This window comes from Aspergillus ruber (assembly GCF_000600275.1).
Source record: "Aspergillus ruber CBS 135680 unplaced genomic scaffold scaffold00028, whole genome shotgun sequence".
Classification (NCBI taxonomy): domain Eukaryota; kingdom Fungi; phylum Ascomycota; class Eurotiomycetes; order Eurotiales; family Aspergillaceae; genus Aspergillus; species Aspergillus ruber.
Genome location: NW_024467324.1, coordinates 1 through 27453, shown reverse-complemented (window position 1 = coordinate 27453; position 27453 = coordinate 1). Strand labels below are relative to the sequence as shown.

Sequence of the window (27453 nt, the reverse complement as noted above, 5' to 3'; positions counted from 1 at the left end):
AAAAAAAAAAAAATTCTGTTTCTTATCAAAGGTACGTTTTGCAATGTCTACACTCTTGTTTGTAAAAGTCCTGCATGCACAATATCAAGGTGCAACAAACAGGACACCCATTTGGCCAGCCGTACACAATCCTCTTTTTCTAGTCTCAATAGACCAATTATTAGTGAAGCTGGAAACCTCTGCAATGCTTTTAGGGTCCAGTTCACGTCGTGTCTACAGTGACAGTAGCTTGCTCAGAGTACTCGTGCATTGCAAATAATATATGTTTTGTTTCGTTGTGACCGTGCTCACTCCAGTTTCATGGATAGCCATGTCACAGAGGTATTGCAATATCTTTTGCCTAATTGCTATCTGGGAGCGTCTGGGGGTTTCTTATCGTTTTGTGCGATTGTTCAATGTGTCGTACCGAAGGATCTGATATCCATTGTCTCGGAAAGCTTATGCCATGAATTCAAATATTGAGTGATAGTGAGGGCTGAGGTGGAGGCTGTTATGGGTTCTTCTTCTCCCTTCTTGACTTCAGAATCTGCTTTGTCTTCGGGGATCATGTCTGTCTTGTTATTCCCGTCCTTTCCCTTTGGTGTCTCCGTGTGTCTCTCCACTTTGTTTCTAGTAACAACTGGCGGTCGGTATGTCGAAGAGAACGTGGGCTAAGGGGTCTGAAAGATGCTTTGTAGAGATCCAGCAGGAAGGCCAGCTTCTGTGAGTCGACGTGAAACATTGTTCCTGGTGGCTTAAGAGGATTCTTCAAGCAAATCGTATTCCGCTAGAGGGTTCTCATCTTTCCACTAGCCGCACGGCGTAGCATGGGGACATGGTTTATTGTGAGCTTATCTGAGAATTTTCGGGGCTTCTGAATTTTGGATTTTTGGATTTTTGGACGTCTCTTTCGTGGCATCTAGCGGTGTGCACTTCATGTTGATGCCAATGACATGGTTGGCACAGATAACTGGATGACAACAACAACGTGCAATGCTGGGTATAGAATGATTTGAAAGTTGAAAATTTAGTCGGTAAAATATGGATGGTGAGAGTGTAGATGGTGTTGTCTTGGTATTGAGGTGAGCTCCTGTCGGTGTCGCTTTAAAGACAGCCGATTCTTGAATTAAGGCTTCCGTCATGCCTCGCTTTGCTAGTTCGTTATAGATAAAGTATTGGAGGTTCTTTGGCACAAAGAGCCCATCCTGGGTTAGAAAGGTTGGTGTATTGGTGTATATTAAATGGCACGTCCCATATAATTCATCGTTTTTTGGCAATAACATCCTTCAAACAATGCGAATTACCGCGGGCATGTGTCCTTGTGCGCACTATGGACGCCCATTCTTCTGAACTCCATTTTTGTGTTTCGTGTACGTTTTATATGAGTCGATTTGTGACAAAACACCTGTGTAGCTCCTATCGGTACTGTAGGAACAGCCCATGCTTAAATTAGGGTTTTCGTGTGTATCGGTTCGCTAGTTCGTAGTCTATGGAGTATTGTAGGTCGGCTGATATAAAAACCATGTCAACCTGGGTCCGGATTTAGTGTGATTGGTGCATATTAGACGAAATGTCCCCAAGGTTTTATAATCCCAATCGTTTCTAACAGTCCCGAGAATCCCCCACGCCATGTTGCGGACTTGCCCGCATGAGTGCCCATGCCATTTTCTATCGCCAGCGATCAGCGCTGAAGAACCCACTGCCCCGGCCCCAGTTTTTCTGCCAGGTTTAGAAATTTGAGGCTGTTTGGCACATTGCGGTGCCAGATACTCCCTGGAGACGCGCTGCTAGGCCCTCGATCTCGTGTTTTATAAAAAAAAAAAAAAAAAAAAGAGGTCTGTGGGGAGGAAAATCCAGCCTAGGTTAAGCATGTCGGCGAAAAGGATATGGAAGTTAGCACACAGTCGTATTCAGTTCTTGTAAGCTGCGATTGGAAGTGGTTGGATGTAGACATTCTGTTTTCTATATCCGTTGGAGATGGGCAGTCACTTTTATCATAGCCGGCTAATGGAGTTTAATACCTTCGTGTCATCTCTGCGAGCTATATGGGCATATTGTAAGACACTGCTGCATGCCCAGCATGTGTTTCGACATAGAAAAAGATAACAATCCCGTATACAGAAGTTTTCCTCGGTGCTCTTGTCTTCTCGACAAATGACCAAGACTATTTCATCCTAAAAGTTGCAGCGATGAAGACTTGTAGTTGCTCAGTTTATTGCCTGAGATTACACTGATGTTGGTTGATCATATCTGAGGTCTGGACCTGGGTAAGCCAACATATCATATGTTACCACGATTTTGTGCTCGTGAACACACATGGGGTTATCTCACACTGCCCCTCGAGTATATTGTGTCTCGCTTTTGGTGTATGTTCTAGGCAATCATGCCACTTCACTCTGCTAGTTATTCACTTGAGATGCTACCATGAGCAAGCATGGTCGAACTTGTCATCAATCTCGCTTTTTTACGCTTCTGTGTAAAAATAGAGCGTAGATGATGGACAGTGTAGGAGGGGTTTCATAGGAAAATAAGTATGAAGAGGCAACAAAGGTGAATAGGTTTCTTTGAAGAGTGAATGCTCTAGGCCTGCTATGGCCGACGGCAACACGTAGAGCGCATCAGACAGTTTCTTGAGTCTGCCATACTTCTAGAACGGATAAGTTTGGAGCATGACTAGCCTCATTTAAGCAAATGCAAAAGCCGCTCAGTTATTGTCTATCCAAATATTCATAAACATGCAAATATACCCATTCCATTCCTTTCGTATGCAATTACTACCAAAAGACAATTATCTCCCCTCCGCTTTCTCAACCAGCCCCTCGTCCAACCCAACCGGTTCCCAAATCTCCTTCGCCTTTTTATTCTGCATCCAAACTACATCCCCTTGGATGAACGCAACAACGCCACCACGCCCAGTAGCACTGGCCGTAATCCGGAACAAAGGCTGTCCGTTTTGCGGATGCGCCTCGCGAAGCGGGATGATGAGGAGGCCTTGCTCGGCGCTCCAGTTTTCGAGGATATCCTTGAAGGCGACTTCCTCGACCACGCGAGGTTTGCGGATTTCTGCTGATGGTGGTTGTGTGGGTTTGGCTTGGGGTTGGGGTTCTTGGGCGGCGGATGGTTGTTTTGTTGATGGGGGAAGTTCGGTAGCAGCGCGATCGCCAAGGCGGGAGGCGAGGTCCATGGTCTGTAGACCCTTCTTCCATTCGTCGTCGACGATGGCGAGTTCGTTGATTTCGCGCGGGATCTGCGACCGCCACCAGGAGAACCACTCGCCGACTTCTTCGTAGTTGGGGTCGTTGGTGAGCCAGATATAAAGGATGTAGTGCCATTTGGGGAAGAATTCCGTAACGAGCAGGATGCCCAGTACGTTGGGCGCAAACCAGTCCTTCCATTTGAAGATGTCTTCCAGTGGCGTTAGGTCCTGGTCTTGCGGGTTGACATCAAAGTCTTCGCGGAGATGGCGACCCAGACGCGGAAGGAGATGGTTGTGTAGACAGACATCAAATTCGGACCCCAGGGCAGCTTTCCACAGCTCCACGCCGCTGACGACGCCTCTGCGGAGGTCCCAGGTATCCAGAACGACGCGGAATTTGCGCTTCGCATCGGACATAAGCCCTGTTGGTTGTTTAGGGTTTGTGTGTTTTTCGTCGAGGTATTGGAGCCATGTGAAGAGCCACCAGGGGAAGCGCGAGCTGTGCTCTGATGATGGATGTCGTCGACTACTGCGCGGCTTCCATTGTTTCAGGCCGCCGCTCAGCTTCGGGACGATTTGTTGATCGAGAAGGTTAGCATATACAAATGATGGAAGGGCCTCTTTCCACGAGACAACCAGCGTCGTGGCCGGGCCCGGGTCGAATACATCCCAGTCGTTGAGAAGTGCGGAGCGCACACGGGGTAGCCATAAGGTGTAGATCATGGTTTCGTAGGGCGATGTTGATGACCGGATTCTTTGTTCATCTTCGCTTTTACGAGACAACAAGGGCTGGAGACGACGTAGATGTGATAGTAGGAATGTTGGGTCCTGCAGAGGTTCCCACTCTTCCATCGCCTGGCGGAAGAGAGGATGGATCGCGGCTACTGCCGTCTCTGATAGACGATATTCGTCAATGTGATCGTTGTACTTAACTTGCAGCGCTTCGAGTTTGCTGGTGACTTCCTCGAATTTCCCTGCAATGCTCTCACTCTGGAAGATCTCCAACTGCCCAACGGCTGTTATCAGCTCCGTGAATTGATCGATCTTTTGTTGGTTTGTGTCCAGTTGATCCACTAATTGTGCCTCCTCCATCTCAATATATTTTTTTCGTTCTGTCAAGCCTTTCCATTCATCGGCGAAAGCCTCCAAATCGTGTCGGGCCCGTCGCGCAATCTTGGCGGCCTCTCCTTCACCTGAGCTCACAAATTCTTGCTGGGCCATTAACCCGGCCGTCGAGGTCAAGACTTTCTGTTCCTTCCCGGTTGCATCAATCAAAGATTTGAGCACATTCGGAACTTCCAGGCCATCCATGTCCTCCTCGATCTCTCGAGCCGTGCGGAACTTGGGTTTTGCAACACGAGGAACCGGGGTACCTGTCTCACTGCGCTCTCCTGCTCGTTTGCGCGCTTCCTTTTTCTTCTGCCGTCGCTTCCGTTCCTCATCCGAACTATCTTCTTCCACTTCTTCTCCCCGTAAGGCGGCGGCCCGTTTCTCCTCCTCTCGAGCTTGTTTCGTCTTCTCTCGGACCGCACCCAAACCGATACCCTGCGGACGAGCCTGCGCCTCGATCGGGTTGACAATACCCTGGCCACCAGATCCTAGACCTTGGCCTTCTTTATATCCCATCTTAGCCATCATGCGCGCCGCAAACGAGTTGGCGCCTTTTAACCCCCCAGTGGCATTTCCCCCTCTCGGAGCGGGGGTGGCCGTCTGCATCATAGGGTTTCGACGGGCTCCTAAGCCAGATGGCGGAGGCGATTCGGATCGAGATGAAGCTTTCTTGAAGCCGCGAAAGCTCGTTGCAGGGCGCGCATCGTCCTCGTCGGAGCTCATGTCGGCGATCTTGCGTTTCTGGCCGCCGAAAGACGAATTGGAAGGGGAGTCCATGGCCAGCAGATGCTCTGGGATAGCGCTATTTCAGCGCAGCATCAGGATAAACATACAGAGTACAGTCGTGGAGGTCTCTTGGCATGGTGTTAGTAACCGCGTCGTCAATATCGGCCAACGGTCCATCGGAAGGCGGAGAAATCAAGAACCCGAGCCCCGAGCAACAATGACGTTTTCGTCCGGTTACTTTCTTGTCGCTCTCTGCTCGCTTTTTATTTCCGTTCCTCCTCTCCCTCTTCTTTCTTTCTCTCAATTGCTCACACTCTCTCACTCCTACACACACCTTCTCATATACCCAAAAAGATACCCCGTATACCACACATCATGGCTGCTTCTCTCTTCCGTACCTCTACCCGCGCTGCCCTCCGTTCCGGAGCTTCGGCTACTCCCAGAGCTGGCGTTGCGGGCTTGACTTTCGCCCGGGGCAAGGCTACTCTGCCTGACCTTTCGTGTAAGTATTGGTTTCTTCTGTGATTGCATTTTGTCTCGATTTTTGGGTCATTAGACGTAACAGGAGTGATTTCCCGCCATCATTTGTGTGGGATGGATTCTCCGTGTTCTCGGCGCCCATTGGATTTTTAATCTGCCCCTCGATTGGCGTGATGGCATAGCAATCCTGTTTACGCAGCGGTCTAACATGCCTACTCAATGCAGATGACTATGGTGCTCTGGAGCCTGCCATCTCTGGTCAGATCATGGAACTTCACCACAAGGCTCACCACAACACCTACGTCAACAACTACAACGCCGCCGTTGAGCAGCTCCAGGAGGCTCAGCACAAGGGTGACATTTCCGCTCAGATTGCTCTCAAGCCCGCCATTAACTTCAACGGCGGTGGTCACCTGAACCACACTCTCTTCTGGGAGAACCTGGCCCCCAAGAACGCTGGTGGTGGTGAACCCCCGTCGGGTGCTCTCGCTTCTGCCATTGATAACACTTTCGGTGGTCTTGACAAGCTCCAGGCACAGATTAACACTGCTCTTGCTGGTATCCAGGGCAGTGGCTGGGCTTGGCTCGTCAAGGACAAGCAGACTGGTCAGATTAGTGTCCGCACCTACGCTGTAAGACCCCGAAGAAGAATACTACGAAATGCGAGAATAAGGCCAAATAGCTGACACACAACAGAACCAGGACCCTGTCGTTGGCCAGTTCCAGCCCCTCCTCGGTATTGACGCCTGGGAGCACGCCTACTAGTAAGTCGACCATGGTTGGATAGCTCATGAATGGTATACTAACATGTAACAGCCTCCAATACCAGAACCGCAAGGCCGAGTACTTCAAGGCCATCTGGGACGTCGTCAACTGGAAGGCCGTTGAAAAGCGCTTCTCGTAAGTGCATTACAAGCACTGTATATTTTAGCGCAATTGACTTTTGAGCGTGTTTTTATGTGCTTGAATAAGATGACTTGGCTAGTTAATGAAAAAATTGACTATCCTGATGTCCTTCACATACGGTCTTTATGATGATATAGTGGTGTAGTCTAGACTTATACTTCTCTGGCACCGGAGAACCGCGGCTCTCTAACGGTGGTATCACACGTAATCTTACCGTATTGAGTGATCATCGACTCCATCCTTTCCTGTTTCCCTGTTTCAGTTTCTTGCGACTTCATCTTTTCGTTTCGCATGTTTTTCTTTCATTCTCTAATTTCTCATCTTACGTATTGATCATGTCCGTTGAAAGTCCCGGCGATAGACAGGGCTTCCGGGCCTTCTTTGCCAACGCTCTCCGGCCCAAAAGGTCTCGCCGAGTCCTCCGCAAGGCTAACGCATCCACTCCGGACCTTCGCTCAACTGCCCTGGCACAAAAGCTCGACGATGATATCCCCCCGGTACCTAAACTCGCCCCGTTGCAGGCTCATCAGGAGAAATACCGGGCAGCAACAGGACAAATCGACTCGCAATTGGGAGAGAACCGCGACTACACCACAATCCTACACTCACTCGGAATTCATGGCACGGGGAACCACGAACAAGATGCTGAGGACTGGGAATATGACCCTGAACGACCAGGCGAGCCATTAATAGCGAGTCTATCAATGACGCTCTGGGGCATGATAGCCGAGAATCTTGATCCCGCCGCCAGAGCCAGCTTAGCTTTCGCCAACAAAACCTTGTTCAATCGACTCGGTCCAGGTCCCTGGATCGAACTGGGCTATCCCGAAAACCGCGAGTATCGGGCTGAGTTCCTGGTGTCGCAGGACCGCTTCTTACCGCATCATTTGCTCTGCTTCCCCTGTGCGAAATTCCACCGTCGAACGCAAGAAGGTCGCGAGAAACTCCAGCCCGCAAATGTCCTCAATCCGCTCTTCGAGTGCCCGAATGCGCGCAACACAGCGCTGCCCGCACCCCGTCACCGAATCACCCACGGCCGTAACCTATACTTCGCCTTCGTCCAGCTCGCACTGCGCGCCTACCGCTTCTCCCCCAGATATGGCATCACCGTCGAATCCCTCTCCCGTCGCTGGCAACGCGACGGCTGGTCCCACCACTCCCGCTACCTCGTTAACAGAGGCCGCCTGCTAATGCGAGTCGTAAGCTCGACCTTCGCACCCCCGGACCTACCTCCCTCCTCGCAGCGCCTCCTCCTCTACTCCCGCGACGACTACTGGCCGTTCTTCTCTGCGTGCGCACACTGGCGTGATGGTGAACTCATGAATACCTGCAAATGCGCGCTAAACCATATCCCCAAACCCCGCGCCACAGCCGGCCTGCAAGGCTTCGAACATAGAGCCAAAGATATGTCTCACGGTCGCACCTACAACCCCAATGCTATCACGACACTCTGCGGGAAATGTCGTCCCATGCGTCGCTGTCCCGACTGTCCCTCCGAATACCTCGTTGAGATCAAACTCACCGAAGACCGCGAAAACCCGAAGAGCATACACTTCCGACATGCCATCGTCGTCACGCGCTGGTGTGATCTCGGTGATGGAACGAGTCCGAGATCCTCGCCGGAGTGGGCGGCAGTCAATGGAGAAGGGGAAAGATATGACTCGTTCAAGGCATTAGGGAAGAGAACTATCTCGGGGACATTCGAATCGGCGCTCACAGACGATACCATTCCTGGTCAACGGGTTCTGAATATGAATCCAAGGGGGAAGAGGCTGGGTGAGGCGGGGACGAATTGGTATTGATTTTCGCCATGTGGCCGGACGGCAAAGGGTGGAAGACGGAACAAGTCAAGACAAAGGAGGCCATCGGGAGGACTTGTCTCTTGTACCTCTGCTCCTTACCGCATGCGCATTCCTGGTTCCCCTGCAATCGGAATGTACCATCGATAATCTCAGACCGTTTTCGGAGGACGCAACGTACCCTCTCCCTTGTATTTTTGTCTTTCGGGGTACTTGCAAGAAGAACGCAACATAATACGTACCAAATGCGGTTCATAGACACCACGTCGTGACACTATAAATACGGAATAACCACAGCGCACAGAATGTTCACTGTGGAAATTTAACATCAGCAGCAACAAAAAAGCTCTTGAACATACATACATGGATTCTAAGGAGTACAGCACGGTATTAGCTTTGGTTCAACTAACTTGGGATGAAACGGAACAGGCGTGACTATCAATTTGAACATGGGAACTTGTACATTAGACTGAATCATAGATACTGGTATATCTAAATTTATTAAAGCTCTATCCACAGATCAAGCATAGACTAGTTGGTTGGAGTAAGCAACCGAGGTTCAAAACCTCCCGTTGGGTTCATTAAACCGTACGCTAATTTTGATAAACCATAAATCCATAACGCCTGTAACTGTAATTTTAGAGCCACAAAAAACCACTCCATCCGAGAATAAATAAGAAAAGATGAACATGATACATACTCCGTAGAAACATAAAACATGAAATTCCGATACCAACGTCCCCGTACCTGCAGGGTACAGTAAATCCGGCTATATGGGTTCGCCTTTAAAAAGAGTGATGGGGGTTGCTGGACAGGGTCAACAACCTAAGTATGGGTAGTAAATTGTAAAATGGTACGTAATCATGTTAGTCCTTGCCATCGTTATCGTAGTTCGTGGAAAATAACACATATGTAGGGGTATCAAATCGCAAGGCGTGAATAGTACAAAATGAAGTAGGTGTGTAGGCATGAGGGAATGCCGGGTAGATGGTAGGTTGATAAGAAAAAGACATTAAGTATGGTTAGGCCCGCCGTCTAGTTCGACTGAGACTGTTCACCTCAGCGAACCGCGGTGACCGCGCCGTTCGATGTATCTCAATCGGCGTCCCGCTTCGTCGGGATTGGGACTGCCGGCGAAAGCCTGGGTACTTGTGTTTGCTGCCATATCCTTGGCAGCGTCTGGTATGTCAGGGTTCATTCGTAAAGATGATCTCCTACTTCTCACTGCATTGTTGGATTGTGTGAGTGTAATTGGTGAATTAGGTTCTGACTTCTTGCCCGTGGCTCCCTTCATCCAGCCAATGATTGAAAGGGAGCTGCGGCGCTTGTGCTCCTTGCTATTGGAGGTGATAGGCCGAGTGGTGTTGGAGAGAATGTTTGATTCTGTAGAAGAGTGGACAAGAGCCCGCTGGGCAGGGTCAGCGTATGTTGGAACAAGAGGGCCTAGTTCTGCGCGGCTGGAAGCCGGCCGGTATTCAAGAAGCTTAGGTGTTGACTTCATCCCCGAGTTACGGGCTTTCGGTACAACAGGAGCTGGTGCGTGCTCCTCGCTACTCCTAGAGTCCTGAGTAGCAGATTGTTGCAGACGACGAGAGTTTCCAAAGAGGTTAAAGAACGGCGGCCGGAAACTGATTCGCCGTCGTGTAGGTTCTGGTACAGGTGCTGGTGGCCGCACTGCAGGATGAGGTGCAAATTCAAGAGAATGAGGATCTAAGGTGGGCTCCGTTGTAGACCGACGGATGGCGGAATCCATGCTATGCCGTCGTACATCCAGACTTGCTTTGCCTGGATGTCTAGCACCCATCGACACACTGTTCTGGTAGTATTTGCTGGGCTTCTGATAGCCTGCCTTTTCTGCAGGAATCGGGTTGGCCGCCTCAACCCAATCCTGCGGAGTCAACTGTGGAGAAGACGGGAGGTTTACTGTGTGTCGCTTGCTCTTGCTATCGCTCTCACCATGATGTCCTGTGTCATCCCATGAAGTAGTAGATTCCTGGCAAGATACGTGGCGACGATGCTTTGTTGAGATGGAATTCAATGGAGTTATCGCAGGTGTTTCATGTTTTTCAATGCCCTGCATCTCACGAGTTGAAGTGTCACTCATATTAGTGCCCATGCTACCAGTCCGCGCACTGTTGTCCGAGCTTCGGCGTGATGTCAATTCATCAAAGGAACGTGGCCGACCAAGCTGTTGCTTCCGGTATTTACCGGCTTGGATACTACCATTCGACCGGTTGTTACGTGGCGCGGTACTCATTGTATCCGGAGTAGGTGGAAGCCTCGAGCTTCCGAACAAACCATCCATTCGAACCCTCTGACGGGGGTCCATCGAGTCATTCGACCGCTTCTTCTGCCTTGGGGAACCATTCTGGTTCGAATACGCACCCGGCACCGGTCGTATCCATTGATCAATGTGTGCACGTTTCCTTTCCTGCGAGCGAATCTGGAACTTCCGTCCAAACGTGTCAGAACTGCCTGCCTCTGATTCCTCACCTCGACTCGCAATTTCAGGTTGATCGGCTTCCTCTTGTAGGACAGAAACTTCTTCGGGAATCAGGTCACTGCATTCACTTAGGGCGCTCAGTCTTGGGGAAGCAGGCTCTGCGTTCTCATTCATGGAGTTCAAGCTCTCACTCTTCGTAATCACACTCATGGCTGACTGTGACTGATTGCCACCGGGGAGATATAGGCCGCGCAGGGCGGGTGTTCTGTTTTCGTCACGGAGGAATGATGGTGCACTCTGAAGGTGAGGACGTTCGGGGGACGCATTGCGGTGCTGATCGAAATTCGTACCTTGTTTTGACGTCGCTCTTTCCGGAATGTCAATAAAAGCACTCTGTTTCGGCGTTGCAACATCAGGCCCCTCGCTGGGAGCCGTGGACGGTCTCGATGGGTTTGTTGCCTCTAATTCAGCCACTTTCGCCTCTAACTGACAGATGAGATCAACTGCCTCTGTAACTGCCTGATCTCGTTTGTCAAGCTCTTGCCGCAATTGCTCGTTCGACTCGCGTAGCCGCTGGTTGTCCTCCTCTGCATGGCGCAGCTCTTGCAGCTCGTCTTCCAATGCACGTATCCGCTTCACCTCTTCTTCCAGTTCCTCCAAGCGTTCCAGCCTTTTTTCCAAAGCTGAAACTTGTTGGGTGCGGTGGAAAATTTCCAATTTCAGGTCGAAGTTCTGTTTGTTCATCTTGGACACGTACTGCGGGCATAATGGTCAGTCTGGACATTATCCACATCAATAGAGGGGCAACCAACATGGTCCATTTCCCTGACACCCATTTCTCGCGGTTGTCTTAGACCCGCTGACAAAGCCGAATTGACTCTTTTCTGTTTTTCGCTCGTATCGTCCTGAGATTGGGATTGGGACTGCGATCGCGACCGGGCGGAAGGACGATCCGGGGTTCGTGGCACCTGAGCATCCATTTCTTCTGTTGCTGCCCGTGAACCTCGACAGGCACGTTGTTCTTTTAACAGATCTTGGAGGAGAACGGAGGAAGGGTTCACGAGCGTGCTGCCGGCTTCCGGGGTTCCTGCACAACAGGCGTCATCAGTATTTTACCAGCACAACTGACAGTGTAACAACGTACCAGCTCTGCGAGGCGTCCCTGGTGTTCCTGGAGTTCCGGGTCTCCCTGGTGTTCTTTTGCTGGGCGATTTGCTGGGCGATTGGTCGTTGGCCCATACCATCTCTGGAAGATTGTCAATTCTATCACGCGTGGTAGGATATATGGTCAAATTGATTGCGAGCGTACCTGACTTCTTCGGAGGAGTTTGCATGGTGAGGTCTTGACCCTTGACGCGAACAAGGGATATTTGACGAGATTCTGGGATGTCTATGCAAACGGCATGTTAGCCACACGTTTGGTTGAAGAGAAGACGCGCGAATTCCATCAAGTTGCAAGAAAAAAAAAAAATAAAATAAAATAAAAAAGGGACTACGTGAAACGTACCGTTAGGAAGGTCCGTCAGCGATTCGCTGCGACAACGAGTGTGATGCAATGGGTATCGCGAATGGTCGGCTAGGCAGGAAGACCCCGAGACGGAGCAGTGTCTCTGTTTTTTGTCCATAATGGCCGCCAAGGGGACCTAAATTAGGAGCAGCACATCACTTGGTAGCTACCTGGTTGACAAGATGTGAGTTGGACGTAAGGAGGATGCAGCATGTAAGTGAGGTCGACAGGAACGAATGCCAGTAATGAATATTGCAGCTGCACAACGTGAGGGGGAGCCACGATGGTAGTCAATTGTTCCGGCGATGATGATGATAAGTGGGTAAATTCCAAGAGGGGATGAGGAGAGAGAGACACATTGAGTGAGGGGAGAAAGAGGAGAGAAAGATGGAATGAAAAGAGACACAGAGGGAAAAGACGGTGGGAATGTGGATTGGAGGACAACGGAGTCGATCCATCGGGGAGAGAAACAGTCGAGAACAGACCCCGTGATCCACGGAATGCTCCCAACGATCTGTTGGTTGCCACGCGACGTGGAATTTGGGTCACTTTCTACACCGATGTAGTGAATATCCAACGGTTCTATACAAGTACTTGTTGATGTATTACTATACACAATGAGCTCTATCATCCCGTCCATGTACCTGCAGTCGGGCATTGATAGGCGATCGCCGCAACGCCCAATCGGGTAATATAGTATTAGAACATCTACGGAGTACTGTACAGTAGAATAATCAGGCTTGATTGAAACAGTTCAGGTTGAGACCATGTATCCACCAGACCCATTGGTTGGGTACTGACTACTCATGGAACTGGGCTCCGGCGCTTCCACGGTTCAATAGGTGAGGGCCCCGGGTTTCCGGTTGGATAGGGGTGTATTGTTGTTAATATAGCCCCATTATGTATATTATTCCTACTATTCTCTGCCGCGGCTATAAAAGCACGCATATACATTCGAGCACTTTGTGGTGGGTGATATGGGGATATTGAACGGTTCGGGAAACCCCTCGCAACCCTAGCAGCCCACACAGGGACCAGACAGGATCCACTGTTTCATCATGACTTGAGAATTTAGACCCATTCGGGCCACAGGAAAGCCTCCGCTTTGCAATTGGTCTGCAATTCTAAGATCCAGTTGAGATATATTTGCATTAACTTGCCTAGCAGAGTCTATCCCTGTACTGGAACCAGGATTAGATCATGCAAAATCATTGAGAAAAACTCCCGAGTCTCAATATTGGTGCTACGCGTGGCAATACGCTGTACAATTGACGGCATCTCCGACGCATACCATCTCAAAGTTCACTGCAACAAATGTTATCCAAACGATAAATAATCCGCAACCAATATACGCCAATGAAAAAGCACCGCTCCCGCTCATCAATTCATCATGCAAATCTCATAACCTCAAGTCTTTGGTTTTTTTGACTCTCCGGACCAAATGCGCATCTGCTTGGCGCTGTCGTGGGCCACGCGGAATACTATGCATGTAGTACAGCATGTCAGTGGACAACGACATTGTGCAACGGGGATGCATTCGACATACGTTGGCGTTCGGTTTCATCGAGACCACGTAAGAACTCGACGCCGTCCCCCATGGCCCCTCGAGGATTATGTGCATGATCAGTGATCTCTGCAGCCCGCTTTCGGAATGTCTGTTTTCAGTTAGCATTGTCATATTAGAACAAAAAAAGGTTTGTGGTAGAAAAGAAAGAAGAAAAGAAAGAAAATACATACATTACTCAATACATCCACCATCTCCTCTTCTTCAAACAGCTCCAGGATCCGCTCACTCAAGTTATAGAAGTGCGGCGCCAAAGCCCGCAAATCAATGGTTCGAGGGTCAGCCTTCAACGCATTCATCACTCGCTCCGATAATGCAGGTGGCAGATCAAGGCTGACCAATCGAGACGTTCCCAGCCGTGCCCTGGCATACAAATTAGACAGGAACGACAAAAGGTAGTATCACATACCCGATGGAAAGCATTTCTCCTAGCCATAATGGGAGGTCAATTCGTGTCCCCGCTTTGATCTGACAGACGTCACGTCAGTTTCTGTGGTCGAGAATGTGTGGTGGATGATCAACTTTTGCAACATACATCTTCTCCCGGATTGCCCTCGAGTATGCCAAGCCCGGGGACTTCGAGCTCAAATGTGCAGGGCAGTTTCTGGAAGAGGTTAGCTCATGATATACCGATTCAGAACTCAGGAATTGCTTGCCTGGGCGTCTGTTAGAATAGAATCCACATCGTAATATGACATCTTGCTTTTCTTGTTGGGATTGCTGCTTTATGATTCTCCTTCGTAAAACGCGAGTTGTCTTTGCCAGCGCGTACCATATTCGGCAGCGTCACGTGAAACCGTGTGCTTTCCCGATGTGGTTCTTGGCGACGATAAACAACGTCTCCACTGTCACTACGTCCAACACAAAGAAGGCCAAGCAAATTTAGCTTATTCTTTCTGAATTAGAGTGGTCTATATTTTCTACTTGATCAATCACTACACTCACTACGGCTTTCTAACCATACTCGATCAATCCCTGCTGGTTTAGCCGAGGGGAGGGAGTTGCGCTTTCGAGTACATATGACAACGCATCTTTTGCTTTGATTCCATGAACTCTAGACCCAAATACTTCATTCGGCAAGAAGTCGAAGACCGGGCAAGATCCACTGCAGAGTACAGGGCCTTGTAAAAGCTGACACTCCGAGAAGCCTTTACAGAAGAGTTCTCTGCCATAATACCTGGAACGGTTTAGCTCCCGGCTACAACGCAATCAGCCTGTCAGGGTCTAGCATGGATCTCCGACTCTTTCTTCCGGGACCTCTGGAACTAGGCAATGCTCCGCAGACCGGATAGACATTGAAGCTTCATATAGTTACACTCTACCATTAGTCCATGCATTGTCACTCTCGGGCTAGACTACCAGGATACACCATCCCAAAAATGGTTTAGTGCACGTCCCCATTAGATCGAGCGTTGGTATTTTCTTTAGTATGACCGATACAGGGTCTCTCAGTAGCAGGGGTACAAGTACAGAGCTGGCATTGAGAGGCTCTACAATGGCAAATGTGTGGACTCGATCCCCGCAGAGATTTGGATGTGGACTGCTTCAGTCGTACTCCGAATTATGTTGGATGTTAGTACAGTGAGGATGTAACTAATAATATACTGGACTAAAATCGACTAAATCCAGTCCAAATATAGCTGTCACAATTACAATACGGGATTACTCCGGATGTCTCTCCAACGCTTCTTGTTTCTTGCTTTTTTCCTCCTGTTTTATTTTTCTGTTTGCCTTCTTTCCTTAATAATTTCCCTTCATTCCTTTGAATTCAGTGGGATTTATTTTCCTTGCGGGATCCTTCACAGATCCCTTGGCCCTCCCCTCTTTTCTTTTGCGCGGCTTGGTTTCAAGAGGGCTATCTAATCTGCCTTGGCCACCAGGCTGGCTTGAATGGACAATAACAGTCGACTTCACAACCTTGACATCATCAATCTGCATACCCCAAGATGACTTATAATGCTGTATCACAGGATGATCCCGAAGCAGCTTCGAATGCCTCCGATTCCGATGCCTCTCGCAGTTCTTCGCCGGTGCTGTCGCAACAACGTCATGGGTTTCAACAATTGCCGTCGGACGCAGATAGTCTCGGAGCTGGCCATCATCTTGAACCAGCCAGAGCAGCGGATGAAATTAGCGTCGGAAATTTGGTTTCGATGATTCGCTCAATAAGTTCCGCGAGTTACGACATGGTTGAAGAGGACGACGACTATGATGAACCTGCTATCGAGCCAAAATCCAATAGTTCCCGCCGGGGTCCGCCGCCTATTGAGACAGCGACCACCACTGCTGCCGCAAGCCCGAATGAAAGCCTGATGCAGTCTCGATCAGCATCGTGTAACGTTTCTCCTGATGAACCACCTCTGCGATCCCCTGCCAGTGATAAACCCGTACCGCTCAGCCATCCAACTCCAGATCTCCAGTCGTCACAAGGTGCTTACGTGGGAAACGTCGAGCGGTTGGAAAGGAGTGCAGAACAAATGAGTTCTGGATCGTCGGATATTGCAAGTGAGATTCGCAAGATGGATTTGGAACAGAAGCGGCGCAGCTCGACGGCCTCGGTCGCCAACTCAGTCATTAATCTTCAATCACCCCGTGGCTCCGTTCGTTCTGCTACTCGTATGCCATCTTCTCACTTGGCGCTGTTGACTGAGGATGGATATGAGGGACAACCGTTTCATGACCAAACTCAGGGTGTTCCAATGATCCTACAACCGCCAGCTGCTATCCAGTACAACAACCAGTACTATCCCGCGCATCACGATATCGAACGTCCACCTAGCGCCGCCTCTGGCGATACATATCAACAGGCCAGAATTTTGTTTTCGGATTTCGATGGGGTGCATTATGTTCCTCAGGACAAGGGCCAAGGTATCGAGCGCCAAGCTTCTTTGGCAAAACCCCCTATGGCGAAAAGGTCTAAGCAGTACCGCGCAGAGAGCATGGTCTACTATCCGGCACCGGTTCCTGCGACGCTTAAGCTACCTCCACGCTTGTCCGATAAGCCGGTCCCTCAACGGGAAACACGGCGCACTCATCGTCTGAGCTCTGTTTTTCTGGGCCAAAGACGATCCACACCAGGATTCTCTGACCGCTTCGCTACACCGCGCGGGACAGACACAGCGCAATCATCACCCGTTGCTACTCTGGACCAGATGCTTGACGATTCCGTACATGCTCCATTTACAGCACCCATTCAACCAGACCCGAGTCCTCGAGTTCCTAGAACGTTGCACCGGAGAATGCCGTCTCAAAACCTGACAGAACAGAAGAAAAAGCGCAGTTCCCGTAGCTTGTTCCGATTTCATAAGAGATCTTCCAGCCCCGATGACCACCCTATTACTTCTACAGGCCATTTGTCTCAAGGCCACTTGTCCCAACCAACAGAAGTCGAAGTAGCAGGGGCGTATGAGAATACGGCTTTACAAAATAATTCCGATCACGAACAAGAACATGATAACGTTGGATTGAATCACAGCGAGGAGGATATCCGTGATTACATGGGTGCTCCGAATACCTTGATGGCAGAATTAGAAGTGCGAAAGCATGAGCTCAGACACCGAAACCGCCCGGCCGCTGACCGTGCAGGGTTGCGTTCGACTTTACTTCAGCTTGACGCAGTTGCCCAGGTACAGAGTGAACACCGACGACAAATGCCTGCTACCATCGCCTTAGATCATCACAATACTCACAACGGTGGAATCGACCATGACGACGAGGACGTGCCTCTTGGAATGCTCTACCCTGAGAAGCCATACATACCTGCCGAACCGCGGCCGCTGGGTCTGTTGGAAAAGAAACAGCTGGAAGAAGACGAACCTCTTAGCAGGCGTCGCGCCCGATTACGGGGTGAGCAACCGGATCAATCACCGAGTCTGTCACAGCAAGCTAACACGGTTTACCTTCCCGATACCCTGAACCATGCTGGTCCCGACAGTGGTGATGAGGAAGAAACCTTGGCCCAGCGCCTCAAGCGTCTAAGAGCGAAGAACCGCAACAGCACGGCTGGAAACAGTGATTTCGCAAGCGAGATCTTTGCAGAGATTGGCCACCTTAAAGAGGACGAAAAAGAGGATGGCGAGGCACCCGGGGAAGAAACTTTGGCACAAATACGGGCTCGCCTACGACAGCAGGACATGAAGAAGCCACAATCCGGTCGCTACGCCAACATATCCCGGAACAGGAGAAGCATGGGAAGTATTTCCCTCATGCGTCCGGACACTACTCAACGACAGTCATTCGCCAGTCATTACACCGCTCCGCCACATGCACAGCACGCCTATGCCGGTTCTCGCGTGTCCCTGCAGCAAATTCCACCGAACTATGAACATCCGCAGCATGTCGGGTACCCGATACAGCATGCGTATGGAAACGGGATGGCGCATCCCAACATGGTTTACCGCAACTGCATGGGATCTGGCGCACCGCATCACGCGACGACTGGGGCATCGACGACTGACTTGCCACAGCGAGAAGTGATTGATCGCTGGCGGCAGAGCGTTATGTAGGGGTTTTTTTTTTTTTTTTTTTTTTTGTTTTTTGTCTTCGAGCATTGGTTTGGAGTGGATGCTGTAATGTGTGGTAATGATGCATGTTGTCTGAGCATGTTTGTCTAGCATAGTATATTGGGGCATTGGTCTCTATTATTCATAATGTCCTTGTACAGGTTGTACAGGAATTTATAATTCACCTTGCATCATACAAAAGTTATTTGTTCAGAAGAAATATACAAAGGTACTTGAGGTCATGCATAATACATGTCAAAATTTCCATTCTAACTTGACATTTTCAAAACCAACCCTAAGTGACATCGGGCAGCAAAGGAAACATATTATTCCTAACAATTGGTCTAAATAAAATAATGTTCTCTGGTTCTGCGACGGCCCACGCGTTTTGGATGGTTCGCTTGCGGCGCTTGATTTACAAAGAACATTCCAGCGGCGGTCGTCGTTAGCTCTCCTCTTCGCCCAGTAATTCCAGCTATTCTCCTCCATCCTAGTCTTACTCCTTGCAATTTCCACGATTATCCCATCGTTCTCGGTTTTCCAAACAAGTGACTGCTATTTTGGTCCTCATTGGTTCATTATTCCCTTGGTATTTCATTTTCTCCGAGACCTGGTACCATTCAGCGAGAGCCCCACGGCAGAACCAACCATCAGGTTGACAGCAGAAAAAAGAACACAAGACGTCATGCAAGCTTTTCACCCATAAACAAATAAGAATTAGCGACGACGGACTCATCCTATCCTGGAGGTGTCCTCGCGCGCGCACAATTAATCCGTGATCATGCCTCCCTCTACTGTTTTCTCCTACTGGCGACGGGACCACCGCCGGTCGAGTGCGTCGCCGGTGCCGCAGCAGCAACAACAACAACAACCGCAACAGCCCGCTTCCTCCCCCTCCTCGAAGAACAATGTGAACGAGAATCCTCCCCAGCTCCCGGTTATACCAAATACGCCGGACTTGTCGATGGGCCTTGGCGAATCTGACGGATCCGGGTCGCAAACGGCCCAACGGGCTTCGGAGGAGAATAACCATTGGGATCAGGGTCAGGTACAGGCAGATAGATTGAACGTGGTCGCTCCGTCGGGTAGTTCCATGGTGCCGTCTTCATCAGCGACCAACCTCACCGTGCCATCGTCGTCGCTTGAGAAACAAACCCGACCTCATTCGAGCCCCGAAGAACGGGAGAGAGCGGCGTCGGTGCTGACTGCGCATTCGAGCAATTCGCAGCTGTCGTGTCCAGGCCCGCGTGCAGAATTCGGTGAAAGCGATTCGTCATCGTCGAAGCAGGATTTGCCGTTTCGGCTTTCGTCTGGGAAGGGTAATACGTCGTCGAGCGATAATCAAAAACAGCCGCCTACTTCAGCACCGGGGACAGCTGTGTCGGGTTCATCGCGGTCAAATGCTCAGGTTAAGGGATCACCAGATGTTTCCCCTGCGGAAAAATCAATGCTTTCGCATAAAGAGAGCAAGTTGGACAGGTCGAATAGTCGCCGACATGCAGATCGGGATGGACCGTCGGAGCATCATCATAAGTCGGGAAAGGCGATGCTTCATCTACTGAATCCCATGTCCCTTCTGGCCCGGAGACGGTCATCGCGGTCTTCTCGGATGGCTAGTTCCCGAACCGATGACACGAAAATCGGCGCTCCAAATCTCGTTCCTGCAATTCCGGATGACTATGACCCCAGAATTCGTGGGAATATCGTCCATGATTTTTCTGCGCCACGACCGCGCCGGAATATATCTACTGCGCCCATCCTTGCGCAGGATGCGGCTGGTGTAAATGAACAGCCCCAGAATGGCCATGTACCCGAACCGTCGAACCAGACGAGCGAGCAGAAGACCAGGCACAACGAGCATCCTCCTGCATTCAAGGAGCATTTCGAGGAAGACAAAAATGCATTGCAGGTTGAAAACAAAGGATATCTACAGTCGCCCTTGTTGATAAACCCAGCCCATCAAGACAATGAACATTCACTCCCTGTGTTTGCAAGGAATTTGCCATCAAAAATTCCTGAACGTGATGAGGGGCAACCAGCTGAACAACGACAAGAACAGCAACAGCTTCAGCAGCAACAGCTACCACTACTAACACCACAACATCCTCAGGAGCAAGCTGTGCTGGATCCCAAACCTGCGGTTGAACCCGTTAAGAAGGGCGAACTTCCACCGGTTCGCGAAGAAGAAGATACTGTGGTCGAAATGCTGCAGCAGCCATTGGGGCTACCACGGCACTTGAAGAGCAACGCGTCAAGATTCAGTTTTGACATGACTGGCATGGAATCTTCGGTCCAGGAAAAGCTTTTGGAAGAGAAACATAAGGAGAAAGAAGCAGAGCGCAGGGCCAGATATGGAACTGATGACGGGGAATATAGCGATGACGATTTCGATGAAGATCTTTTGGATGACATGGATGGTCTCGAAGAGAAGATCCCTGGAGTCAATACTGATGCCGATGAAGATGAACTTGTCTCTGGGTCTGGAACTTTGATGATAAACAAATCTTGGCTCTCTCCCGGGCTGTCTCCGATTATTGGCAGCCCGGTTAGTCCTGCTGTTCCGAACCAGGCTACTCTTCCCGCGCAGGGAGCTCCAGTTCCTGCTGAGCTGCGGCAGGATTCTTCCCGCACCCCATCTCTCTACGAGAACACTACACCAGGGAACAATGATGTAAGTATACCACAGCAGCAGATAAACGCAGGAGCGCCTTCGACTGGTCCAGCCCCGGTACCCCTTGGAATGAACCCTGGCACATCACAAGTGTTGGAGGATGATGACGATCTATACTTTGATGATGGAGAATTTGGTGACCTCGATGCAGATGTTGGTGTTGAGGGTGAGAAGTTCGACGAATCGATCTTTGATGACGAGACGAGTCACTTATATGATCGCAAGAAAAAAACGGCCCCTGAAACTAGCGGAGAACAGCAGGCAACACGATTCGAGGATTCTTTATCAGAAGAAGAATTTACTAGAAACCTGGCAGGACACACAGGAGCACTGGGACATGCACCTAGTATGGCCAGTGATTATCGAATAGGGCTCAAGACTTTTGGTTCTCTTTCTGAACGAACGCGGGATGCCGGGTCAGCTAAGGTCCATGGCGGAGTACTCTCCGAGCACAACCTTGAGGCATTGCATAATGCCCTGACCAAAGCGGCGACTGGTAATGACCGGTTTGAGCGGACAGACAGCATGAGTGATCGATCTATGGACCAAGAGAGTGCGGCCCAGACAGCACAAACGGCAGATTCTCACCCGGGACTGATATCAGATAACAGTCGCTTGAGCCAGGCCATTGAGCCATTCGGCTCAGAAGAAATTCTTGAAGATTTTGACTATGACGACTGCGACGCGCTATACGATGACCCCATTATTGCGGCGGCTAATGCAGAGGCGTTGGAGAACGATGACGATGGTTTCTATGGCCAAGAATTTGGCTTTTATGCACATTCGCACGGGAATTCCGAGTTGGAGCTCACCAATGGTGGATACTTTGGCCCACGTGGGGTAGAAGGTATATCGCGGAGTTTTAGCAGCCGGGGTAAATTCCGGGAACCCAGTTTGACTCCCATCACTGAGCGGAGTGAGCGAAGCACGCGCAATTCGGTTATATCGTTGACAGCGGCACATGCCCCGGGCCATTCGAACACGTCCATGTCAAGTCCCGGGTTGGCACAATTGGTCGATTTGGGCAATCTGGATGACGAGATGTCACTCAGCGCACTGATGAGACTCCGCCGGGGAGCCTGGGGTGGAAGTAATGGCAGTCTTCGCAGCAGCAGTGCCAGTCCACCTCCGTTTGCTCACCAGCCGCATTCCTCGTCGAACCGGGGTAGTTTCACCGCGCTTTCCGATGCAAGCCCGACTATCCCGACGATCCCAGCCGATGTCATCTGGCCTGGAAACGGCAGTGCGACTGGATCCCCAGTTCGGGAACTCGAACGGAACGGATCGTCGACAGCCAGTCCGGTGTAAATTTGGTATTTTATATTTTGATCTATGGTGTATATGTGTACCCGTCTATATCTATCGCGATGCCCTATTATACGACCTAATGAGTTCATTTTGCATGTTTGATTTCGACATTCAGCGCATTTGGTCTTTTTGTTTCTTTTCATCCTGCCTTCTATCTAACATACTATTGTGAATTGATCGAGCTCGGCTGTATATAGCATAGTGTCTAATACATATATCCTCCCGCAATGATTGGCCACGTGCCCATCCGCAAAAACCCGTGGCGGGAAATTCGCATAACCGGACTGTGGCGGTGCAGCGTATGGTACTGTAATCCCGGCCCTGTGGTCGGGGGTTACACAGCCGGTGGGATTCGTAAAACGTGCGTAAGGACTCGACACAACCGGCTCGGTATCCGGCTGAGTCAAGATGTGGCTAATGAAGGCTTTCAGCCACGGCCGTCATAGCCGTCGATCTCGGCAAAGACACTGAGTCCCTCTGGCTGTATTGAGCCGGTTTCATCTCTTCCTTTCTCTCGCTCCTCCCTCTCTGAACCTCCGGTTTCTCACCACCACTACCCTTTTTAACAACTAGAGAGTTCTGCTCTCTGATGAGTCCCGTTGGAGTGCAGGTGCTACGGCAGTTCTAGTCGACACCTGTGTGTTTTCTTGTCATCCGTACGTCCCGTCTTCCTTTTCTCCGTGCAGCAATAATACATCATCGGGACACCACACTATGGATCTCAGCCAGCCAGCTAACTTATACTAGCTGAATAAACATTCTCTTTATATTTCTTATTGATATTCCACTGCTGAGCTCCCGCCAGCTCTTCGCTCTCCCCTCTCCCCTCTACTCAATCGATTTCACGCTCCCGCGCGTGACGGAAAAAAATCCCGCACAATGCTCCGGACTACTGCCGTAAAGGCGGCCAGTGGCAGCTTGTCGCGCGGCTCGACCTGCTCATCGTGCCGGAGATCTTTCTCTCTTGCCTCGAATGTTGCTCGGAATTCTAACGGCTCGAAATTCGGTGTTGCGACCAGGAGACCTCTCGCTGTTGTGGACCGTTTGGCTGGTGGTTATGGCCGGAGACACTATGCTGCTTCTGCTGAGGAATTGGAAAAGGGCGTGGTGAGCATTTACTTTGCCCCATGGATTGATTGCAACTTGTCGATTGGGGGGAAAAGATATATTGGAGGAAATATGGAACTCGACTGACTGATGCCGTAAATAGGATCCCAATGATTCCTTCCTGTCCGGCAACACCGCCAACTATATCGATGAGATGTACGTGGCATGGAAGAACGATCCATCCAGCGTCCACATCTCGTGGCAGACCTACTTCAAGAACATGGAGAACGGCAACATGCCTGTCTCCCAGGCTTTCCAGCCCCCTCCGACTCTTGTCCCGACACCGACGGGTGGTGTGCCCCAACAAATGCCCGGTGAGGGCTTGGGCTTGAGCGGCAGCCCCGAAGTCACTAACCACTTGAAGGTTCAGCTTTTGGTGCGCGCTTACCAGGCCCGTGGTCACCACAAGGCCAAGATCGACCCTCTTGGTATCCGTGGTGAGGCTGAGGCTTTCGGTTACAGCAAGCCCAAGGAGCTTGAGCTCGACCACTACGGTTTCACTGAGCGTGACCTCGACCAGGAGTTTACTCTTGGACCTGGTATTTTGCCCCGCTTCTCTACTCCCGATCGCAAGAAAATGACCCTGCGTGAGATCGTCGCTACCTGCGAGCAGATCTACTGTGGCTCCTACGGTGTCGAGTACATCCATATTCCTGACCGCAAGCCCTGTGACTGGATCCGTGACCGCTTCGAGGTTCCTCAGCGCTACCAGTACTCTGTGGATGACAAACGCCGCATCCTTGACCGTCTGATCTGGTCGCACAGCTTCGAGTCCTTCCTGGCCACCAAATTCCCCAACGACAAGCGTTTCGGTCTTGAGGGTTGTGAATCTCTCGTTCCCGGTATGAAGGCCCTGATTGACCGTAGCGTTGACTACGGTATCAAGGACATTGTCATCGGTATGCCTCACCGTGGTCGTCTCAACATCCTTTCCAACGTTGTCCGTAAGCCCAATGAGTCGATCTTCAGCGAATTCGCCGGTTCGACTGAACCCTCTGACGAGGGCTCTGGTGACGTCAAGTACCACTTGGGTATGAACTTCGAGCGTCCCACGCCCTCCGGCAAGCGCGTCCAGCTCTCCCTGGTCGCCAACCCGTCTCACTTGGAAGCTGAGGACCCCGTCGTGCTCGGAAAGACCCGCTCCATCCAGCACTACAACAACGACGAAACCGAGTTCAACAGCGCCATGGGTGTTCTGCTGCACGGTGATGCTGCTTTCGCCGCTCAGGGTGTTGTTTACGAGACTATGGGATTCCACTCCCTCCCCGCCTACTCGACCGGTGGTACCATTCACATTGTCGTGAACAACCAGATCGGTTTTACCACTGACCCCCGTTTCGCTCGTTCCACCCCCTACTGCTCGGACATCGCCAAGTCGATCGACGCCCCCGTCTTCCACGTGAATGGTGACGATGTCGAGGCCGTCAACTACATTTGCCAGGTTGCCGCTGACTGGCGTGCCGAGTTCAAGCGCGATGTCATCATTGACATTGTTTGCTACCGTAAGCAGGGCCACAATGAAACCGACCAGCCTTCGTTCACCCAGCCCTTGATGTACAAGCGCATTGCCGAGCAGAAGAACCAGATCGACAAGTACGTCGAGAAGCTGATTGCTGAGGGGAGCTTTACCAAGGAGGACATTGACGAGCACAAGAAGTGGGTCTGGGGAATGCTCAACGACAGCTTCGACCGCAGCAAGGATTACCAGCCCACTAGCAAGGAATGGCTCACCTCAGCCTGGAACGGCTTCAAGACCCCCAAGGAGCTGGCCACCGAGGTCCTTCCTCACCTTGACACCGCGGTTGAGCCTGAGCTCTTGAAGCACATTGCCAGAACCATTAGCGATGGGCCCGAGAGCTTCACTCTCCACCGCAACCTCAAGCGTATCTTATCCAACCGCCAGAAGGTTGTTGAAGAGGGCAAGGGCATTGACTGGGCCACTGCTGAGGCTCTTGCTTTCGGTTCCCTTGTCGACGAGGGTTACCACGTCCGTGTTTCCGGTCAGGATGTTGAGCGTGGTACGTTCTCTCAACGTCACGCTGTCCTGCACGACCAGGCTACTGAGGGTACCTACACTCCTTTGCAGCACATTAGTGACAAGCAGGGTAGCTTTGTCATCTCCAACTCTTCCCTGAGTGAATTCGGAGCGTGAGTTTTCTTCTGTCCCTTTCTCCATTATTTCTGAATCTAAATTTTGCAGCCTTGGTTTCGAATACGGTTATTCTTTGACCTCGCCTAACGCTTTCGTCATGTGGGAGGCTCAGTTTGGTGACTTTGCCAACAACGCTCAGTGTATTATTGATCAGTTCATTGCTGCTGGTGAATCGAAGTGGCTGCAGCGTTCTGGTCTTGTTCTTTCTCTGCCTCACGGTTACGATGGCCAGGGTCCTGAGCACTCTTCGGGCAGAATGGAGCGTTGGTTGCAGCTCTGTAACGAGGAGCCCCGCGTGTACCCCTCTCAGGACAGACTTGACCGCCAGCACCAGGACTGCAACATGCAGGTTGTCTACATGACCAGCCCTGCTAACATGTTCCACATGCTCCGTCGCCAGATCCACCGCCAGTTCCGCAAGCGTATGTCTTGTCTTTTGTTTTACGGAAATGCATTTGCTAACGTTCTACAGCTTTGATCATGTTCTTCTCCAAGTCGCTCCTGCGTCACCCCATTGCTCGCTCTGATCTCTCCGAGTTCACTGGCGACTCTCACTTCCAGTGGATCATCCCCGACCCCGCTCACGGCACCGCCATTGACGAGCCCGAGAAGATTGAGCGTGTGATTCTCTGCTCTGGTCAGGTGTACGCCACTCTGATCAAGCACCGTGAGGCCAACAACATCCGCAACACTGCCATCACCCGTATCGAGCAGCTGCACCCCTTCCCCTGGGCTCAGCTCAAGGAGAACCTTGACAGCTACCCCAACGCCCAGAACATCGTCTGGGCTCAGGAGGAGCCTTTGAACGCCGGTGCCTGGTGTTTCACCCAGCCCCGTATCGAGACCCTGCTGAATGCTACCGAGCACCACAACCGCCGCCACGTCCTCTACGCCGGTCGTGCCCCTAGCGCATCGGTTGCCACCGGTCTCAAATCTGTGCACATCAAGGAAGAGCAGGAATTCCTTGAGGATGCATTCTCTATCCACCAGGACCGCTTGAAGGGCGAGTGAATGTAACATAACAATATCTGTCATTCCATTACATTTCAATTTCCTTTTTCATCCTTATTTTTCCATTTCCGTTTTCTATCTGTTGGGTTTGGTGAAGGAGGCAATTGAAGGGTTATATTAAGTACATTTGTTTGATTACTACATCTTAAACGCCTTTTTTTGTGGGACTAGGCTAGCGTCGACTACTTTGCTATTCTTTTGTTTTTTTTTCTTTTTCTTTTTGTTGCATGTGAGTATGGTCTGGCCTGACCTGGCATCTGACTACCTAAGAGGTGCGTATTGTAAATTATTGTGGTCAATTTAGCGTGGTCATTCTACAACAGTAGATTACCCACGAGACTTCCCTGATTATGAATAGGATTATTCATAACGTAATTCACAAGCGAGTGGGCCACCAAACGCGAAACGCGTCGGTTTTATATACCCTTCTTTCTTCAACCACCCACCATGCCACCAATTCGCTCTCAAAGCTCTCGGTATTCAATAGAGCAGGAGGGTAGGATCTTATTAGCTATCCAGGCTATTAAGAATCAAGAAGTTAGCTCTATTCGCGAAGCAGCACACCACTTTCAAGTGCCTTGCTCTACTTTACAACGCCGCCTTGCTGGTGACGTCTTTCGCCCTGAATCACGCGCCAATAACCATAGATTGTCTCAAACAGAAGAGGAATCACTTGTAAAATGGATTCTCTCAATGGATTCCCGCGGAGCAGCGCCTCGGCCTACTGCTGTACAAGAAATGGCCAATCTTTTACTCGCGGCTCGTGGATCTACCCCAGTTCAAACAGTTGGCAAGAATTGGGTTACAAACTTTGTGAAAAGGCATTCTGAGCTTTCAACCCGATTCTCAAGGCGCGAAAAGGCATTCTGAGCTTTCAACCCGATTCTCAAGGCGCTATAATTACGAGCGTGCAAAGTGTGAAGACCCAAAAATCATTCAAGAGTGGTTTAATTGTGTGCAACATACAATACTTCAATATGGCATTGACCCTG

The 27453-nt window shown here is 50.5% G+C and overlaps 7 protein-coding genes across 7 annotated transcripts; 4 read left to right on the top strand and 3 right to left on the bottom strand.

Annotated features, from left to right (window-relative positions):
- Nucleotides 1-2555: 2555 nt before the first annotated feature.
- On the bottom strand, nucleotides 2556-5136 carry EURHEDRAFT_415587 (putative G-patch domain protein (TFIP11)). The gene has a single exon (XM_040782733.1). The coding sequence runs from the start codon at nucleotides 5060-5062 to the stop codon at nucleotides 2768-2770; it is 2295 nt and encodes a 764-aa protein (XP_040635860.1). The 5' UTR covers nucleotides 5063-5136; the 3' UTR covers nucleotides 2556-2767.
- A 250-nt stretch (nucleotides 5137-5386) lies between these two features.
- EURHEDRAFT_517739 (uncharacterized protein) lies at nucleotides 5387-8199 on the top strand (the record flags this gene model as incomplete). Its single annotated transcript, XM_040786591.1, has 6 exons — nucleotides 5387-5513; nucleotides 5717-6123; nucleotides 6174-6255; nucleotides 6308-6391; nucleotides 6535-6538; nucleotides 6747-8199. 6 exons carry the CDS (start codon nucleotides 5387-5389, stop codon nucleotides 8197-8199), a joined length of 2157 nt encoding a protein of 718 aa, XP_040635859.1.
- A 737-nt stretch (nucleotides 8200-8936) lies between these two features.
- EURHEDRAFT_196451 (uncharacterized protein) lies at nucleotides 8937-12350 on the bottom strand. The gene is made up of 5 exons (XM_040777925.1): nucleotides 12147-12350; nucleotides 11949-12029; nucleotides 11784-11885; nucleotides 11452-11726; nucleotides 8937-11395 (listed from the first exon to the last, which is right to left on the bottom strand). The coding sequence occupies exons 1-5, from the start codon at nucleotides 12262-12264 to the stop codon at nucleotides 9251-9253; spliced, it is 2721 nt and encodes a 906-aa protein (XP_040635858.1). The 5' UTR covers nucleotides 12265-12350; the 3' UTR covers nucleotides 8937-9250.
- Nucleotides 12351-13262: 912 nt separating this feature from the next.
- On the bottom strand, nucleotides 13263-14437 carry psf3 (DNA replication protein PSF3). Its single transcript, XM_040782732.1, has 6 exons — nucleotides 14367-14437; nucleotides 14246-14314; nucleotides 14120-14178; nucleotides 13884-14073; nucleotides 13693-13801; nucleotides 13263-13627 (listed from the first exon to the last, which is right to left on the bottom strand). Exons 1-6 carry the CDS (start codon nucleotides 14406-14408, stop codon nucleotides 13554-13556), a joined length of 543 nt encoding a protein of 180 aa, XP_040635857.1. The 5' UTR covers nucleotides 14409-14437; the 3' UTR covers nucleotides 13263-13553.
- Nucleotides 14438-15383: 946 nt separating this feature from the next.
- On the top strand, nucleotides 15384-18483 carry EURHEDRAFT_196363 (uncharacterized protein). Its single transcript, XM_040777924.1, has one exon. The coding sequence runs from the start codon at nucleotides 15657-15659 to the stop codon at nucleotides 18213-18215; it is 2559 nt and encodes an 852-aa protein (XP_040635856.1). The 5' UTR covers nucleotides 15384-15656; the 3' UTR covers nucleotides 18216-18483.
- A 28-nt stretch (nucleotides 18484-18511) lies between these two features.
- Nucleotides 18512-22465, top strand: EURHEDRAFT_415579 (uncharacterized protein). The gene has a single exon (XM_040782731.1). The coding sequence runs from the start codon at nucleotides 18994-18996 to the stop codon at nucleotides 22189-22191; it is 3198 nt and encodes a 1065-aa protein (XP_040635855.1). The 5' UTR covers nucleotides 18512-18993; the 3' UTR covers nucleotides 22192-22465.
- A 218-nt stretch (nucleotides 22466-22683) lies between these two features.
- On the top strand, nucleotides 22684-26899 carry kgd1 (alpha-ketoglutarate dehydrogenase KGD1). The gene is made up of 5 exons (XM_040782730.1): nucleotides 22684-22847; nucleotides 22939-23298; nucleotides 23402-25446; nucleotides 25499-25872; nucleotides 25923-26899. The coding sequence occupies exons 2-5, from the start codon at nucleotides 23071-23073 to the stop codon at nucleotides 26459-26461; spliced, it is 3186 nt and encodes a 1061-aa protein (XP_040635854.1). The 5' UTR covers nucleotides 22684-22847; nucleotides 22939-23070; the 3' UTR covers nucleotides 26462-26899.
- Nucleotides 26900-27453: the final 554 nt, after the last annotated feature.